The 20070-nt window shown below is 36.1% G+C and overlaps 1 protein-coding gene across 4 annotated transcripts in view; it reads right to left on the bottom strand.

Annotated features, from left to right (window-relative positions):
- Nucleotides 1-20064, bottom strand: part of Dcbld2 (discoidin, CUB and LCCL domain containing 2) — an 82207-nt gene extending 62143 nt beyond the window's left edge. For 2 of the 4 annotated variants that reach the window (XM_048803465.1, XM_015478593.2), the window contains exons 1-2: nt 19819-20064; nt 1201-1428 (exon numbers count right to left, since the gene is read on the bottom strand). In XM_048803465.1, the coding sequence (XP_048659422.1) occupies nt 1201-1428; nt 19819-20020 (430 nt within the window). In that variant the 5' untranslated portion in view covers nt 20021-20064. Of the gene's footprint in view, nt 1-1200; nt 1429-19377; nt 19745-19818 lie in introns of those variants that run through there. The other 2 variants (XM_048803468.1, XM_048803466.1) reach the window with 2 other exon arrangements.
- Nucleotides 20065-20070: the final 6 nt, after the last annotated feature.

Raw genomic sequence — 20070 nt, 5'->3', positions numbered from 1 at the left:
GTAGTTCTACCAATATTTGTACAGTGTAAAATATTGGTAGAACTACTGAAAAGGGAAATGAGGAAAAAAATGAAACAGGAAAGTATATAAATGTTAATTCTCTATTCAATGGGGTAGAGAAAAACAAGAACCATCAAAGTAAGGCAAATGTGAAAAACATACTGTCTCTACCTCTTAAGTTTCTCGTAATAACTTTTCTTATCCTTAGAAGGATCTTTCTTTTTTTTTAATTTTTTTATTGGTTGTTCAAAACATTACACAGCTCATGACATATCATCTTCCATACATTTGATTCAAGTGGGTTATGAACTCCCATTTTTTACCCCAAATACAAGTTGCAGAATCACATCGGTTACACATCCACATTTTTACATAATACCATATTAGTGACTGTTGTATTCTGCTACCTTTCCTATCCCCTACTATCCCCCCTCCCCTTCCCTCTCATCTTCCCTCTCTACCCCATCTGCTGTTGTTTTAATTCTCTCCCTTGTTTTTTTTTTTTTTTCCCCCTTTCCCCTCACAAACTCTTATATGTAACTTTGTGTAACAATGAGGGTCTCCTTCCTTCAACAAATGGTGCTGGGAAAACTGGTGAAGGTTCTAAATCCTGTCTGCAAAGTAGATTTTCCTGGAAAGTTTTTATAATAACATCGAGTTAGAGAACCACTGCTTTTAAGGAACAATGACAGCAGCTATTTACTAAACATCTGTCAAGTGTTATTCTAAACACATTTACACATACTAGTTTGTTTCCTATTTTGCAAGTGAGAAAATAGATCAGAAAATCTGCCCAAGGTCACACAGCAAGCTAACAGCAGTGTCAAGCTTCAAGAAGCTTCATCTAAAACCCATCCGTGCTCTTATTCACCTAAGCATGAATTATGCTTATATGTTTCAACTGTAAATGAAATGATCAAAGAAAACATAAAAAATGAGACAATTAACCTCTTCCTTCTTAGAAGTAGTACAACAGCATCTTATGCAAAGGTACCAACATAGGCTTATTAGGAAAGTAAATAAACAAGAACCTTCCCTTACCAAAAGAAGATTCAAAGTTTAGATTTCTACACATTTTTAATAATTTTTTACATATCATATTATGCAGCATAATTATTCAATGTTGAATATAAAAACTACTTTAATTTTAAAACTTGAAGAAATAAGATAGTATAAAATACATTTTTAAGAACGTCCTACCTATTTCCGTTCTGCTGACACCAATTCCGTTATAAATCCTCAAGTAATTAAAGTGACAAAAATCAGAATCTTCAATATCAAAATCACCAAATTTGATGCGAATTCTTTCTCCTATCTTTACACGAATCTCCCATTCACAAACAGTGCTATTGGGATAGGTCTGTGGGTAGTTTATGGATGTAAGGGTTCCACTCTCAGGGCCTAATACGGTATGTCCACATCCATCACCTTTAAAAAAAAAAAAAAAAAGAAAGAAATTGTTCTCACATCTTTCATGTCTTCAGTCATGTGAAGATTTAAAACTATGTATGACGTTAGATATATTATACTACCAATACTTTAACAGAAGATACAACAGATGACATACTACCTAGCATATCCACTCATAGGAGCCAAGAGAGGTCAAATTTGGTCAAAATAATTAATGATTATCAATACAATTTATAAATTCAAAGAATTCTTTAATCTGAGCAAAATAAAAAGTAAACACAACATAGCAATAGTTAAATATACAAACACGATAATAAATTCAAACTTCAAAAGAATATTAATTCATAGAACTTGTTCAAAGTAAATGTAAAAATCAAAATATTTAATCAGCTTCAATCATAAACATCTCAAGTTGCCAAAATCATTTCTTAAAAAATTAATATATAAAGATTATGTAGATTATTGATTATATTACAGACTGCAAGCCATCCCTTTCTGAAGGCATTAAAGCAATATTTAATGAAGTTTAATTTATATTATATTGAAATTTGACTGTTTGGTAGCCCCTCCCCCCAAAGTCTTTTTTATTTATCAAATGAGAAGGAAGTTAAAGTTAAATGATTTTTTTTGGAAACTAGGAAAAGTGATTTTTATACTTTGGTAGAGGTATTATTTGCTCCAGAAATTTCTTTAGAAACTGGATGTAAAAAACTTAGGCAACATAGCATACTATTTGTAAGGATGAAATATTTGCATTCTCCACTTTATGATAAAGTTTATTATTTTTTTTTACTCAGAATCCAGAAGGAGGCATTAATTAAATGTTCACGTAGAAGTTTCAGCCACAACTCCAAGTGCACTGTTTAACATTAACAATCACATTCAAATGAATTTATAGTAGGATAACGAATGTATCCTTTTAAAATAATAGCATTTTCTTCTTTAAAATTTTAGAGTTATTTAAAATCACCTTTTGGAATTACACAAAAAGTAGATTAAAAGTAACACTGGGGCTGGGATATAGCTCAGTGGCAAAGTGTCTGCCTTGCATTAGCAAAGCTCTGAATTCAAATCCCGTTTAAAAAAAAAAAAAGAAGAAGAATAAAATAACACTGCTGGGGTCTTAACTATGGACTAAAATGGCTGTACCAAAATTTTCTATTATCTTGATTTATTGTTTTTAAGAACAGTATAGTGCTGACAAATACACACCTAAATTCTGCACCCCTCCCTACTTTAGTATTAGGGAATCAAACCCAGGAGCGCTTTACGATTAAGTTTATTATAACACTGAGTTACATCCAAAGTCCTCCTTACTTATTTTGAGACAGGGTGTTGCTAAATTGCTAAGGCTGGTCCCAAACTTGCGATGCTCATACCTCAGCCACCAGTGATGCTGGGATTACAGGTGTATACTACCACATCCAGCTTCTGCACCTAAATTCTTATGACAATACTTAAAAACTCATATCCTCTGCTTATAAAGAAATTATATTTCCGAATTCATATTTTTATTGCTCCTTAGTGTACTTTTAAAGACTAATACTAGATATCTGTTTTCAAGTATCTCTTATATAAAACCTCAGCTACCTTCTACACTTGCTTTCATTTCACACATAAGAACTAGGCACAGTAACTCAATAATATAAATATATACAAGGGCAGAATGAAATAAATGTGGTTTATTGTGCACCATACCCACTGATCTTTCACAAACATAAAAGTTAGGATGTTTAGACAATGAAAAAAATAAAACCCCACAAATTTCTCCTAAAACTATCATGAAAACACTATCTCTGCTGAATATCAACTATATTAAAAACATAAGATAAAAGCCTCCACTGTGAAAATAAATTGAAATACAAAAAATCTTTTGAACAATCATTAACATTTTTCCTTAAAGAGAAAAAACAATGATCCTAACACAGAACTTTCAAGAAGATAAAACTAGTTTAAAATGTTTTTTTTACTACTCAGCAAATGAAAATATGCTTCCTGAAAGTGTTCCAATCTTCAAAAAAAAAACCACACAATAAATAAAATCACTCAAAATAGGTGTTTTTTCCTCATAAACAGAAGCTAAGGCAGCTTTTTCAGCAATTGAATGTGTTGATAAATCTCACAAAGTCAAGAATCACCTCTGAACAGCTGGAACTATCACATTATAATGACAAATCATCTCATTTAATGTATTCCCTAATTTCAATCTATGTTTATTCAAAAATAAGCTTTTGCAAAAAAAAAAAAAGTACAAGCTGAATGTTAGAAGTAATTTTTAGATGGCTTTATGCTCCTGTTTATATTTGATTTTCAAAACAACATTTCTTGCCCTTTCTATCATAAAACCAATTTCTACAAATGTTAAAAATAAATACCAGCTGATGTAAACAGAACTTTTGTATGCATGCTGATGAATAGGACAATTAAAATGGAGCTGTCTTTTTGCAGAATCTTGTTTAGGGGAAGAGAGGGCATGAACAGTCCACAAGTAATGTGCCAAGAATGTTCTAAAAAATATGTGATGGAGTTCAGTGCTTCCTCATCTTGTAAGAATAACAATATGCACCAGAAACCAAAGACGAGTCTCTAATCCACTACAATGAATAGATGAATGTTTCAATGAATAGATGAATGAATAGATCTGAATGTTTCATATTTCAAGGAATATTTGATAAGTTTAATCTGACTAGATAAATGGCTTAATTGACACATACTACTATAGGCTCATATGTTTAGAATATTCCCATTTGAAAGAGAAGGTTGGGCGTATGCACTAAGCCATTAGCTTCATATGTTTTTGTTATTCCAAAGTAAGAAATAACATTTTATGCTATGGCCTTATGCACTTTAACATACATAGTCCCGACCCACAAAATGATTTCATAACACACAAATGGGTCCCCACCTGCAGTCTGAAAACACTGTCCTCAAGCACTCAAAGGTCATAATGTTTAATTCTCAAATCAAGGAAAGACCCTGTCCTCACTTTCACTTCCAAAGTAGCAATGTATTCCTAGGTTATTTTTACAGTTCTTAAAACTAAAGTCTGTTATACCAAAATACTTGCAACAGGACAAAACGCTTAAAAATAAAACTAAAACTTGGAAAATATTCTTTATCAACAAATGCCCACCAAAAGCAATGATTCTCAAAGCAGAGGCAGGGGATCCCATAGAGCTGTTCCCTCCCCCTTCACAGTATCTGGAGACGTTTTTAGTTGTGACAAATGGAGTAGGAGGGCTGTTACTGCCATATAGTGGAGGCTAGGAATGCTGCTAAAATATCTTACAATGAACAGGACAGTTCCTAGAACAAAGAATGATTAGCCCTAAATGTGAATGAATGGTGCTGAGGCTGAGAAGGGCTAAATTAGAGTCAAGGCTAGAAAACCACACACTGAAGATTTGGCCCAAAGGGTAATCTAGTTCACTAAGGGCACAACCCAAGGAACAATCCTCTCCCCAAAGGTCAGGAGTTCAGCTAAAGAATTTTATGTTCTCACTTCCCCATTTTTAAAATAAGTGGAATGCTTCATTTTTCTTTAAGCTATAGGGGGGGGGGAAGTATTTTTAATTAGTCTTCAGATCTCAACTGAGTTTCTCCCCTAGGGTTTTTCATTTGCTTTTTTTTTGCAGTGCTGGGGTTCAAACCCAGGACCTCAACCATGCTAAGCAAGTGCTCTACCACTGAGCTGCGCCTCCAACCCTATACCTATTAACATTAAAGAGGAAAGGTACCAAAAGGATCAGGAGTATTTTTTCCTAAATTTTTGATTGGCATCAACATATAGAGAAGGCTACAACCACCTACTATTATTCATGTTCAAGGGGCAGAACTGACAAAAAAAAGCAGACTACAATGGGAAAAAACTTTCAAAGTGGCTATCATGGGCATGGGTCCATTCCGTATACTCTCACCAACTATCATCATCACCACCACTGTCAACTTCCCACATCTCCTCCCCTGGATAGTCTCTACCAGACTGCTATCAACCATAAAGGGCGGAAGCCTGTTAATGTAATTTTTGAATTTAATGTCATTTCAGTGCAAAAAAAAAAAAAAAAAAACACTGGAATTTGATCTTTTTGCTCCTTTGCTGGGCTGCAGATTTATCTGGGGGATTACTCATAGAACATGTGTTCACTTCCTCTGAAGACAGAAAGGTCGGATGTGTTAAGCCAGATACAAATTTGGATAATGTTCCAGGAACTGAATGATTTTTTTTCACTACTTATCCCTAAAGAAAACAGAAAGAACATTAAACATATTTAAATGAAAATGTAATAATCCAACTAGGAATGCAAGTTTATTTTAGGCTATTCTAGTTAAACTCGGAATCAAGTGTTTTTTAGATTAGTATGTGCTCCTGATGCTGATTATAAATGATCCTCCATCCACTCTCATTTTTTAGTTATATTATTACTAATTCATATTATGTAATTCCTTAAAAAAAACAAATTTCAACACAAGAATTTTGCACAAAAAATATGCCAAATATGAAGAACAATGTAAGTTTTTAATACTATAAACTTTGAAAAGTTTATATTTTTTCAGAGAGCTTTCAAGGATGTTGTTTTATTCACTACTAACTGGTGAGTTTGGCTATACTTCCCCTAAATAAGTGTCATTTCTATCATATCTTATAATACGTCTGTGAGATCTTATAAAAATTTCTTTTTTAAAGGAGAAGCATTTAGGGAGTGAAAAAGAATCCAAAGAGCAACTCTTAACTCTCACACCCAATTTTCTGGGAGTGGTGGCACATGCCTATAATCCCAGCAGCTCAGAAGACTGAGGCAAGAGGATCAAAATTCAAGGCCAGTCACAGCAATTTGGGAAGCCCTTAGAAACTCAGCAAGACCATGTCTCAAACATTTAAAAAATAAAAAGAGCTGGGGATATGGCTCAGTGGTTAAGTGACCCTGGGTTCAATCAAAAGGAACCCCCAAAACACTGAGCTGGGGTTGCAGATTTATCTAGGGGATTACTCATAGAACAACCCAATTTCATTTGGCTGCACAAGTTTTTAATGTATTATTTAGCACTGTAAATTTTTAGAAAAGTCTAGATCTTTATCTGTGAGGTTTCTTAAAATGCATCACTACAAATCTCCAACAAATATGTCATAGTAGTGCTTTAACTTCATGTAATCTTTTTGTCCCTGGTTATTTTCCTTACTCTGAAGTCAACTGTCTGAAATTAATATAGCTACCCTTTCTCTTTTGTAAATACTATATATAAGAAAGATATGGATTTTAGAGTCAAAAGAGGGTCAGGGTGGCAATTTTTAGGAAAAGAAATGGCCCACATCTTCATTCTTTATAAAACCCAAACTTGGGACTGGGATTATGGCTCAGTGGCAGAGCGCTTGCCTTGCACATGTGAGGCCCTGGGTTCGATCCTCAGCACCACATAAAAATAAAGTAAAAATATTGTGCCCATGAATAACTTAAAAAATATATATATATTAAAAAAATAATAACTTGCCGGGCACTGTGGCGAACATCTCTAATCCCAGTGGCTCAGGAGGCTGAGAAAAGAGGATGAAGAGTTCAAAGCCAGCCTCAGCAACATTGAGGCACTAAGCAACTCAGTGAGACTCTGTCTCTAAAAAAAAAATAGGCCTGGGGATGTGGCTCAGTGTCCAACTGCCCCCAAGTTCAATCCCTGATACCCCCCCCAAAAAAAATAAAACCCAAACTCATCTGCATATGTGATAATTTCTAAAACTGAATTACATGAAGGAATGTGGACTATATAAATTGTCAACCTCCAAGAACATGCTGTATACCTAGAACATAATTGTCAAACAAACTAAAGCCATACAATAAATTTAAATGCCCTATCATTCACTATGAACTTAAGAAGGTCATCTATTGCTGTTAAATCTCAATATTGCCATCTATAAAATGGGGATATTAACAATTCAAACCTTGTGGGGAAGGAATGAAACAAGATACTGTATAGAAGAATATTAATGTGCTCAATAAATGTCTGTGGTTACGAGTATCATCATCATAGTACAATAAATAAATACCATTAAAAGTAGAGCAGATCGGCTTTTGTCAAACACAAGTAAATCCAGTACATCTGGCTACAACTGAGAAAGTTAACAGAACAATGGCTCAATAACCATTTTAAAGCTTCTATCTAGTATTTTATGAATAATATAAATTCATGAGAAAGTAATCCTCACTAATCACCTCTATTCCAGTTCAGTAACTCACTCTTGGGATCACAATCTGCACTTTTTGTTTGTTTGGTTGGTTTTGTACCGGGATTGAATTCAATCACATCCCAGTCCTATTTTGTGTTTTATTTAGAGACAGGGGTTTCACCGAGTTGTTTAGTGCCTCGCTTTTGCTGAGGCTGGCTTTGAGCTCTCCATCCTCCTGCCTCAGTCTCCAGAGCCACTGGATTTACAGGTGTGCACCACTGCAACCCGCACAATATGGACTTTTTGCCATTATTAGAAACTACTTCCATCTTTGCAATCTTAAAAACTTTAACAGCCCTCTCTTCTGCTCAGTCACCTGATCACTCAGTTTTCTTATAACCACTATATATTTTCTTAAGACTTACTTCTCTGTTTCTCCATTAAGCTCATCCTCGCCTCATTTCTCTCCCTACCCAGGCTGTACCTTGTTTCCAATATATTAACTAGCCTCTTTCTAACATTTTTTCTTCCTAGTCACTGTGTACTTCTAGAGCATCTGCCTGGCAAACTCTCCACCTAGATCAAATGTCTCTCTTTACCAAGAGCTGAGCACTACTGAAAAAATAATAATAAGGGCTGGGATTGTGGCTCAGTGGTAGAGTACTTGCCTAGCACTGGGAGGCGCTGGGTTTTATTCTCTGCACCACATAAAATAAATAAATAAAGGCACTGTGTCCATCTACAACTAAAAATATTTAAAATAATAATACTAATAAGCACAAACCCAGGGAAGGGTGCCATTAGAAAATAATGGGTTCCAGTCTTAGAGGGGCACTCCACGTCACTTAGTTTTGTCTTCTTTAATAGTTCTCAAAATTAAATTTATATTAGAATCACTGAAGAGCCAATTAAAGATTTTTCAGGCCCTCATCTCCACTTGCACAGATTCTAATATGTATGTCAGAAAAACTGTCTGAAACTTGAAAACTGTCAACAAAGGTGAGAAGCACATCCTTTAAATGGCATTCAGTGCAAAAGCTACCCAAGAACTATATGGCAAAATAACTGCTCAACTTGCTATTTATCCTTAATTAAAAGTCCAAGTATTATTTACATTCTAATGTGTAGACTGCCATCAGGTAGAGACATAATTTCTGTGTACTTGAAAAAATAACTGAAGATTATAATTTAGGGTCTTGTTGGCTTTTAAGCAGTTCTGGCCAAATAACCTAGCAATCATATCTTAACACTACCTATAAACACCTACTTTTTCAAATACTTATGGTTCAGCTTAAATATTTTACTAGTTCTCTCTTTAATAAATGAGCTAAATAAAATATTTGACCTTTCATTCTATATTTGCATGACAGTTATGATTTTGCCTTTTTTGCAAATTTTACTCCGTCAGGTAGATCTTCAGTGGGACCTAAGATCTGCACTTTAACAAATTTTAAAACACTAACAATAACTGCAACAATTAAAAACACTAAGAAACTTTGTCTTCTGAAATTTATCATATTGCTCACTTTTCTTTTATAGAGAAATTTCTGCACTTGTTTATACTTAATGTCTCACTTCTATGCCTCCCAATCTAATTCAACACACTGCAATTCAACTTGAAGACTGTGAAAAATTGAATTTTTGTGACTCCTAGAAAGATATTTAGATAAGTCCTGATTTCTGCTACCTCTGAGATGACCTTATATTTGGAAAGGGGTCTTCACAGATGTAAACAAGTTAAAACAATATCAAGCTGAATTAGGGTAGGCCTGGTATCCTGATAAGAGTAAGAAAATGTGAGCACAGACACTGGGAAACATATGTAACCACAGAGACACAAAGGAATGAAGCATCATCAATAGGCCAAAGGATGCTAAGGACTGCATCCACCAGAAGCAAGGAAGGGGCAAGGTAGTATCTTTTAGACACTTCAGAGATAGCATAGCCCTACTGATACCCTGATGTCAGAATTCTGGCCTCCCTAACTATGAGACAATATCTGTTTGAAGCCATTCTAATGGCAATTAGTTACAGTAGCCCTAGGGAACCAACACAGAGATCTATCCATTGAAAAGAGTCACTAAAGCTGTTTTTAAGCTGCCAAAACCAGTGGATACCTTTCCACCTTTATCTTCAGTGACATTTCTACAACATCTGACACGGCTGCTACTTCCTTCTCCTCACTGTTCTTCTTTCCTTTCTTATTTTTTCTTCCTCATTCTTAAAACTCTTAATACGTCTTGTAGCTCTCTAACCACCACCTCTTGGATACCTTCCTATAACCTTTCCACTGACTGCTGGTACTGCTGCTATTCAGAGTTTTCCTCCACTCTGTATTCTGTGTGGGCAATCTCATCTGCAACCCCAACTTCAGTTGCCACCAAGTACACAAAGCTCCAAAGTCCCCAATCTCTCTCTCAATCCTCAAACATGTTATCTACTTAGAATATTACTCAAATTTCACAGCTTTTCAAACAAAACATGTTCCAAGCATCCAATGAACATTTTCCCCATATTAGACTCTGAATTAGGCAACGCAGTGAAAATGACAGGCAAGAACCCTGTCTTGAGAGTTTACAATATAGGAGGGCAGACGTGGCAAGTAATTCCAGGGATAATGAGTTATACAGAAAAGTTATGGGTGTTTTATTGTATATGTGTGTGAGAGAGAGAAATAGTGGTAAAGAGGCAAGAACTCCTCATGAACTAACATAAGTGGAGAGAAGATTTTTTTTAATGAGCTCCTGCTCTCACACTCAAGCGGTCATTAAATTTGATGACTTCTATCTCCTAAGCATCTCTAACTTTTGTTCCTCTGACCAATGCAGGCTCTGTTCTGCAACAGATATATTCACTCTGCTGTTTTCTTCCTCTAACCTATTACCTGCACTCCTGCTAGTGTTAACTTTAACATTAGTAATATTAGGGCCACATAGTTTCCTTTTCTGAAAATTCTTCAACTGTTTTTCACTGTACAATGAAGTTCAAACACTACAGCAAGGACATACAGTCTATATTATACTCCAGCCTCTGTTTCCAGTTTTGGTGTCATCTCCTGAGTAGCCACATGACCTCTCTGCTCCAGCTGTGGAACTGTGGGCGATTTCTCCTCTTCACACTCTCACCTGTCACTATACATGCTGTTCCCCTCTGCTGAGGATCATGCCTTTCCTCCTCCATCCAAGGCAAACCCTACTCAATGTTATCTTCTCTGTGGAACCTTTCTGAAGCCCCTAGTCTTTCTTATTTCTATTATCATACTCTCTTTACTGTGTTTAATATGCTTGATTATGCATACTATGTCAGCTTACCACACCAAATATAAAACTCCGTTAGGAAGGCAATGCACTCTATTCATCTATAAGCCATACACGCAAAACAAACATATGAGGCTCTTAACACATGCTATTTAATTCAGAAACAAACCCAAACAAGACTAATGGTAAGCCAGTGAGATACACATATATCTTAGAAATGCTTTGGAGTCAGATAGGCAACTTTTGAAATATCAGGCACTTAACCTCTATAATCCCATGTAATCTCACTTGAACATGGAGTTAATACCACCCATGTTCCCAAGGGTCTACTTATTCAAAATACAGTAGACTCTTTATAAATGCAAGACTTTCTCCTTAAAAAGGATGCCTCTGTCTAGTACCTGCCTTTCATTATGACCTCATAGCCCTGGTTAGTTAACTGGTGCATGGGTGGATACTGATTTACCCTTAGCCAATGTGAAGCCAATTCACACCTGCCTCCAATTTGAGACCTGTACAATAAGGAAAATCCCAAATTTTCTCTGGTTAGAGCTGCAAGCCTCAGGGACTGCCAGTAGCCATGACTTTTCCTATGCAGAAAAAGCAAAAATGAAGCAAAGAAAGAACTACACTGAGTCTTTCGTTCCTGAAGTCCAGCTGCATTCCTGTTTTCCCCTTGGCTTAGGGTAGTCCAGTTCTACTCTATAAGTTACCTCAGTATCTTCCCAACATTATCCCCTTCTACCTTCAGCAGACTTGGATTCCTGTCGCCTATAACATTAAGAGTCCTAACCAGAAAAGTCTTCCTTTACCCATGCAACAGAATGTATGTTGTGCATTCAGAGAGTGAGCTTGTCGGATGCAGAGCCCAACCCTGAGAAACAAGGGCAAGTCAGGAGTGAAGAGATAAACCACAAACAAAAATGAGTAGAGAGAGTGGGGAAAGAAGGTGAAATATATAAAAAATTAAAAAGCAGGAAAGTCAGAGCAAAGATCAAAACAGAAGGAACAAAAGTAGTATTAAAGTTTGGGTGTGTTAGAGGCCAATTAAGAGAAAATAATATGGATAATCATGCCTTGCTGTCACTGTCCTCTACAGTAGGGTCTGACTCCCCTCATTAAGCCAGGATGGAACTTCTCTAATCAATAACTGGCATGGAATAAGAAGCAGAAGATGAAAAATTCTCATTAGAAAGCAAACACATGAAAACAGGAGATTGAACTGTAAAGTAGGGGGGAAAAATCTCATTTCATATGTTGATTCACTCTTTTGAACAAAAAATGTACTGACTATATGAATAATTTTATCCCAACCCTCAGTACATTCTAAAGAGTTATGTATTTTAAAACATTTAGAATAGTATGTGGACTTCAAAACTTGACAGAGTCAGTATTTAAATCCAGGTACATCTGAGTTCAAAATCTCCATATCTTCAAAGACCTCTGAGGTAAAAAATAATGAATATGGACAAAGCTCCCAGGTTTTTCAGATCAAACAAAAACCGAACCAAACCAAAAATCCAACAGTTTAGATGACAGTTTCAATACAGCAGAACCAAGACTACGAGGGACTAAAACAAGAAATTCATCATGTAGCAAAAGTCTACTATACGCCAACACTAAGAAAACGTTCAGCACAGAGGTAGTCTACCTTTTACAAAGTGAGTCATTAAAAAAGGAGGCAATAGCCACCTGGAAAGTAAAAAGAAAAAAAAAAAAAAGAGAGGGACAGATAAAAGTGAAACTTCCACTCCCACATGAAACATCATGCTGGACAACTGGAGGAGGACAAGGTTTCAGGAAGGAGAAAAGGGGAGGTGTCAGGCAGAGTCATATTTTACAGGAATAAGGAGCATAGCAAGAGCTCAGCTCTACAAAATGCTGCTAAGCTGAATTCTCCATTTGAGATTTGATAGGATAGCACTCATTTATGCCAGATCTGATGGCCACATGACTGTCTCCAGTAGCCAGAGAAAGCAGACAGTGGAGCTTTTAGCATAGGCAGGCTCAAGTTTGGGATTTGCCAAGGATCCAGGTCAAGAACACTGATGAGAAAATGCACCTGGATGCCTGAGCTTAAAAGAGAATACACCTAGAGATGGACAATGGACTGTGTGAAAGTAGCATATATGCCTAATCTCTCAGGTATAAACTCCTTACTCAGCCCCTCAATAGAAAGTCTTCCATAATGTGGTCCCCATTGACTTTTCCAGCCTGTCTCCTCTATATACTACCCTGATATCAGATTATTGAAACTACCTGAATACTCTCTAAAAGCATGGAGGCTTTGGATTCAGACACACCAGGACAGTAATGCTAGCCATGTCATATTTTAAGATCTAGTCACCATTCTAAATGTTTTAAAATGTTTAACTCACCTCTCTTTTTAGAAAATATTGAATATTGGTATCAAATCTGTTTAGAAAGTAAAATTTTATGAGTGAATCAGCATGCAAATGAAAATTGTGTCCCAGTTTTCCCTACTAACCTGGCAAGGAAAAAGAAGGAGGGCTACTACTAGAATCAAAACTAGGGGCACTTTCCTCATGTTGGAGATGGCTCTTTAAGCCAGAATTTGGGATAGTGTGCAAAGGAGTTCGTTCAACTTTCTGGCATTGATTAGGTTTTGTGGCTGTTTTTATAATCACCTGTTTAAGAGGAGCAGAGTTTTCTAAATTAGCCATGCCTGTTTTCAGAGTTCCAGCTTGAAGGAAAACTCCTCTTTAGACATGGGAGTACAGCAAAGGGTTAGCTCCTGGGGAGAGAAGGGCCAGAAAAGACAAAGCAGATTACTTGGCCATGAGCAAGCAGGCAGTAAAGTTCAAGAGAGGGCTCTATTCCTCCGGAACTGAGAAGCCCAGTCTCCTGCACTGTTGGCTCACTAGGGGATTAGACAAAGGCCAACAGCACAAAGCACATGCAGGTACCCAAGGACTAACACCACATAATGAGCTCAGGGCAAAAGATCCAGTCCAGAAATGGAATTCTTACTACACCTATTTTTATGAGTGAATCAGCATGTGAATAAAAATTGTGTCCCAGTCTTCCCTACAGACAGCATGATAAATATTAGAAATAAGAAAATGACTTAAAACTCTCTCCACTGACAAGAACAAATAACTTAAAATAGAGTGTGGAAAGTACTATCTGGAGATGAATGTGTGGTGATGATGCCTAAGAAGGATTCTGAAGGATGATTAGAGTTTTACTAAGACAAGGAAAGTATGTAAGGACATTCTAAGCAGGGAAAATTGCATATGAAAAGAAATCAGTACAAAGAAAAGGCAAAATGGCATGAAGTTTAATATGCTCAAGGAATAAAAGGCAGCTCAATCTTCTATCTTAACTATGAAATATGAGGGATGCCGGCATGAAATTAGGACAAAATGGGAGGGAAGGACCAGACTGTGAAAAAATTATATACAATATGCAAATCAGATATGCAAATCAGTTTGGAATCTATCTCATTAGTGATAAAGGAACTGCTGGTCACACTATGGATATCACTATGAAAGGCAATACTCCATCATCACATGGACTGTGGCTAGCCTACACAAGTACATATTTATATTCCAACTTGAACATTGCCTCCTTAACTGAACTGCAGATTCTCTTAAGACAATGTCAATGTTTTAGTCTCCTATGCATATCCCAGGGTTGTACTGACACTTGTGCACTCTCCTGAGAGCTCATGATAGCTCTTGATGAGAGAATAATAAAGAGCTAACAACTTCTCTTTAATTCCAAGCAAATTCATTGTAACTGCAAAGTTGCATATACTCTACTCAACAAATGCTTTGCTGGGAATTCTGGGACACTCTCCTTAGAGAGTAGTTGAGAGAACCTGTACATTGGGGTCCTCCCTATAATTCAAGTAACTGATACTCTTCCAACTAAATACCTTTCAAGTATTTTAGGTGAAGTTTCAGTAGCCTTTAAAAATCACCCATTATCTCATCTGCTTCAATGGATACTGCACTGGCATTCATTAAATAAGAGTTTATTTGAATATCTGTATTTTTGGTCTTCAAGGATTATATACGGGTTTAACCCAATAGTAATCTGGAAAATTAACATTACATGCTACTAAACTAATATTCTGAACTGAAATACTTTCTCAAAGATTCTATCAAGAACAACAAATTTACTCAAATGAAATAAAGAAAATAATGCAGTCGCAATTCTGAATGATACAGTAATTACCTTATAAATAATGAATGCCATCTTGTGATGAAATTTTACATTTAAAATTGCTATCTTGTTGTGTTTTGCAAGTATGCTTATTTATGTTAGTCTATAAAATAATTTCAACATAATATCTACAGAACATAACACCCTATTAAGGTATGTGATCATGTAATGCACAGGAACGAGAAAAATCGGTTGATAAATTAGAAAGCAGAATTGTGGATAATTATCATCCACAATTCTAGTTTTAGTACTGCATAACTATTATTGTTTTTAAAATAGATGAAAAAAATGCTATGACCATAGGTTGTTATAAAGTAACCCAGATCCAGGAGCCTCAAGAGAAAAAAAAAATCATCTACTTGTCTTAATTCATATTTTAACAATCACATTTAGGAAATATCACCATCTTTCTAAAGATCTTCCTAATACTTCCAGTCTATGTTATCACACCACATCCTTCTAACAAATTAAGAAGTGAAGGTGGAAACTCCATTTGCATGTGTTCAATGTTCAAGGAGATCATAATCACCTCAGCTTTCACATCTCAGGATCATTTTGCTAAGTGTAGTCCTAAATTTAAAATCTACCCTATGTAACCACAATCTTACATGATCTGACCATTTCCTTTCAGAAATTAATTCATTCATCTGTCATGTTAATTTTAATACAAGTACTTTCACTTACACCAACTTCACCATTTTAAGGCTTTCTTTTTTTTTCCCCTCGTTTTTCTTTAACAATGAAGTTCTGATACTGAATGGAATTATAACCATCTCCAGAGTGATATGTTTTCTTTTTGCATATAACACTGGAAAATCTAAGACTCATTAACCTGTAACTTTATAGTCAACTTTTCCTTTATAAGCCCTAAGAATGTAGAACTAAAATCCTGTCATTAGCACACATGGAACATGTGCTGATTCTGATTACCACTGTACAAAATTAATGAGAAATATAACAGAAAAGGAAGTTTTGATTTTTGCCTCTGAACACAGTACATAAAAGAGCCCTTATGTTTAATCAGACCAAGAAAAGAATGAAAAATTTTAATTAGCCTAATGTTAAAATTAGAATACATGTTTCTTTGCAGAGAGAAGTTCTTCACTTCTTCCAATTCACCACTATTGTTCAAAAATACATTTCCCTGTGTCACAAGGCAGTAAATACATTACTAGACTGATTATAAACTCTGAACATTTAATTCCAGTATCACTGTAGAACCAAGCAATTCCTTTTTAGAATGTACCCAATTTGTTTCATAGGCTCATTAGGGTAGCAAAGAAAAAAATCAATACTCTCACCAACATGTCACATTAATAGGCAAAACAAGTCAATTTTTTTTTTAGATCTTTATTTTTTTTTATTTATTTTTTTGTGGTGCTAAGAATCGAAACCAGTGTCTCATGCGTGTGAGGCAAGCACTCTGCTGCTGAGCCACAACCCCAGCTCAACAAGTCAGTTTTAATGGGTTTAAAAAACTAATTCCCTGATATATTACTACAATCAAGTCATGTTCTCACAGAAGGTAGGCAGGACTTCCATGATACAAATGAGGAAGTCAAACTCCTGAGATAACTCAAATTCCTACAATCATAATGTAAACTGAAGACATAAATTCAATCATAGTAGACCATCAACTGCCTACTAACTAAATGTATTACATCAGTAAACATGTATTCAGCATAAATTTAACCAATTTAAGTTTTTTAAATATATTTTACAGAAAGTTTTTTAAAAAATTTTTGAAGATGAACTTAATATCAAATTTAGAACTCAAAACTATATTTAATAAACTGCATCTAAAAGAGCAAGATAGTAAATAGATGCAAACAGAGTATATTTAATTTATAAGTTGTAGTGAAATAAAATGGTTAAAATACATTTCTGTTGTGAGAGGCCAGCAGTTTTCAAACAAATGATAAATTCTATTCTGAGCCAAATTAAGAGAAAGATCACTGTCAGCAAAAAAATCTGCTGAGGAATAGCTATCTACATATGGCATTAATTGGAATGAAGGTAATATATTCTGCTATGGCCATGAATGGCATTAATTGGAATGAAGGTAATATATTCCACTCTTTCAAAAAAATATTGGAAAGACTTTAAAATAACAAAAAAGAAAAGAAACCCTGAATCATAGTCCTACCTTAACAGACACATTAAATGCTTTTCTAACTAGGTTGGCTAAAGAAAAAAATCTATTCATCAAAAAACACTTTCTCAATTTCTTTTTTTGTGTGTTTTTGTTTTTAAGAGTTGGAAGAGAGGATGTGTTTGTGTGTGTCGTAGATGGATACAATATCTTTATTTATTTTTATGTGGTGCTGAGGATTTAACCCAGTGCCTCATGCAAGCGAGGCAAGTGCTCTACCACTGAGCTATAACCCCAGCCTCTTTCAATTTCTTTTTTATTCTGACTGTATACAAACCCCACAGAATTTGGAAAAGCATAAAAAAGAAATTACACACAATTCTACCACCAAAAGACAACTGTTAACACTATTTCCTCCCTGTCTTCTAAGATTTCTTAGAGTTAAAAACTATACCTTGTAACTTATTATTACATATGGACATGCCCATTATTAAAATTCTATGGGAGTTTTTAAAGTGCTGCTTCTGATTTTTAAATGAGACTTCTTTTCAGGTTATGTGAAGAAATACTAGCCGACCCTGAAGCAATCTGCTAGGCTATTTAAGATTGGCATAAAAGGAATTACATCAGAAATCACACTAGGGTCCTTTTGTGTACAAAATATATTTTTAAAAATTTTAGGAGATTCAAATCCCATAGTTTTCAGATGGCTAGCTTTTAATTCACCAACTTAGTAACTCAAGATTAATAATTCTAATCATTTATGACTATACTTGCTTTTCCCTTTGCAAAGAATACTATCATTTCATTTTCATTGAGCTATGAGTGAATTCTCACATACACAATGTTGAAAACTGAGGTGCAAAGGGAATAAATGACTTAACAAAATATACTCAATCAATTTAGCAGAACTAGAAATCAAGTATTTTAATTACTAGTACCATTTCTATTTGTTTTAATATATATTGATGTTTAAGCTGACACTATAAAAGACATTTGCTGGGATTGTAGCTCAGTGGTAGAGTGCTTGCTTAGCATGTGTGAGGCACTGGGTTCAATCCTCAGCACTACATAAAAATAAATAAAATAACGGTATTGTGTCCATCTACAACTAAAAAAATATTTTAAAATGATGCAAAAAATTGATGCTTTTAAAACATAAGGTAATGTTGTATATTCAGTTAATACAGGCATGAGAAATTCTAAAAGCAAGACAGTTGTCTCTTGGGGAGGAGATATGTAACTGACTCCAATACTGCAAGATATTTTTTAAAAACATGATACAAACACTTTCAGATCTAGAAAAAGTAAAACAGTGAAAGCATTCTACTTGTCATATGCTTTTCTGTATCAAGGCACCTCGTATTCCTCCTCGGTTTTCTTACATTGGAAATGGGATAACAATGCCTATCTCACCGGAGGTGAGTATTAAGAGTTAATTTACATAAACGACTTAGTCCTGTGCCAGTCCCAAAGTAAGCTCTTATTAGTGTTAGCCACATATAAGCCATTCCCCTACCATTCCACCAGGAAGGAAATGATGCATAGGCTCTAAAGCTAAAAGGATTTCATGAAACCTTCATGCTAAGCATCTCAATGTTAAGTTACACTATGTAGAAATGGGCCTGTATCTAGAGTTCAGTTTACCAAACATATTTTTTCTTAGACATTGTTTCCACATGCCTGTGAAAATTTCAGCATCTTCTCAATAACAGTCTCTTGGTCCTGATCCCATACTTCACTCAAAGCCACGACAGCAATTAAGCTGGACTTAAACCTAAAGATCAATTAAAATAAAATCCTGTAGGCAATTAGTAACAGTCCAATGCTTATTTTCCTCATTGCAATAAAAAGGGAAATGCAATAAAAAGTCTTCAATAACTGACGCCAAACTGATACAAAAACGATGATACCCTGCCTAAAACAGTACTAAAAATTAAAAAAAAAAAACAAAAAACAAAAAACAACCCTGCATTCTCTTTCCATTATAATGATTATTTAATATACAGTTTTACTCGTTTCTGGCATAGGTTTCTCAAGGATCGTAGATGGAAAAAAAGTTTTGTCACTTTCTGGAAAGGCTTACCCTTTTAATGTGGAACGCTCCATTTGCGCAACATGACAGTTTGGGCCAGTGTTTCACCAAGGCGTCAATATATAGGCAAGGATTATAAAGAACATGTTCTAAATCCAAGACTAAGAAAGAGATCACCACAACCTACTTAATTCCCTTCAGAACCCGGGCACTTTCACAAGGAGCTGATAATTACCACTAGTTGTCTTTAAGGTTTATGATGCTGTTTAATTTCCTTGCTTAGGATCCTACTCTGTCGGTCCATCTACACAGCTTAACTTCTGGGATCACAAGTCCGAAAGTTCCCTTTCTCCCCCCAAAAAATCTCCCCAGAAGGATCCAATATCAAAGAGGCTTCCATCGCAGGGTCTCACATCGCTCTTTTCAGAGAAATGAATGGCTTGGCCAAAAGTAAAGCCGCACCAACTTGGACGACAGGCTGACAGAGCCCACCTTTCCAATTCAACCTTCCTAGTGCCCAGCTAGGTCCGGCCACTTTCGAGTCGCACCGTGCCTCCCCTGCGCTTCTGTAGACGTGTTTAATAGCCAGAAGACCCGGCGCTCAGGAGTAGGCTCCCCACGCGACCCAGTCACCCTAGGAGCTCCGGGAGCCGCGCACTCCTTGGGGACCACTCACCTTGCTGGGCTCCAGCGTCCTCCAGCAGCAAGAGCAGGATAAGTAAGAGGAGGAGGAAAAGAGGCATGGAGGAGGAGGAGTTGGAACCGGGAGGGAGGGAGCAGGAGAGGGGGAGCGGGGCCCAGGCGGGGGCGGCGGCTGCGGCCCGGACTCGGGGACACCGCGGGCTGCGCCCGGCTCTCACCACCGCCCGGCTCGCCATCGCGGCTGCCAGCAGTCCGCCTGCATACTGCGGACGCCCAGCAGCCACGC

The sequence above is a fragment of the Marmota marmota genome, unplaced genomic scaffold (genome assembly GCF_001458135.2).
Source record: "Marmota marmota marmota unplaced genomic scaffold, marMar, whole genome shotgun sequence".
Lineage (NCBI taxonomy): Eukaryota > Metazoa > Chordata > Mammalia > Rodentia > Sciuridae > Marmota > Marmota marmota.
This window is presented reverse-complemented; position numbering and strand designations above follow the sequence as displayed.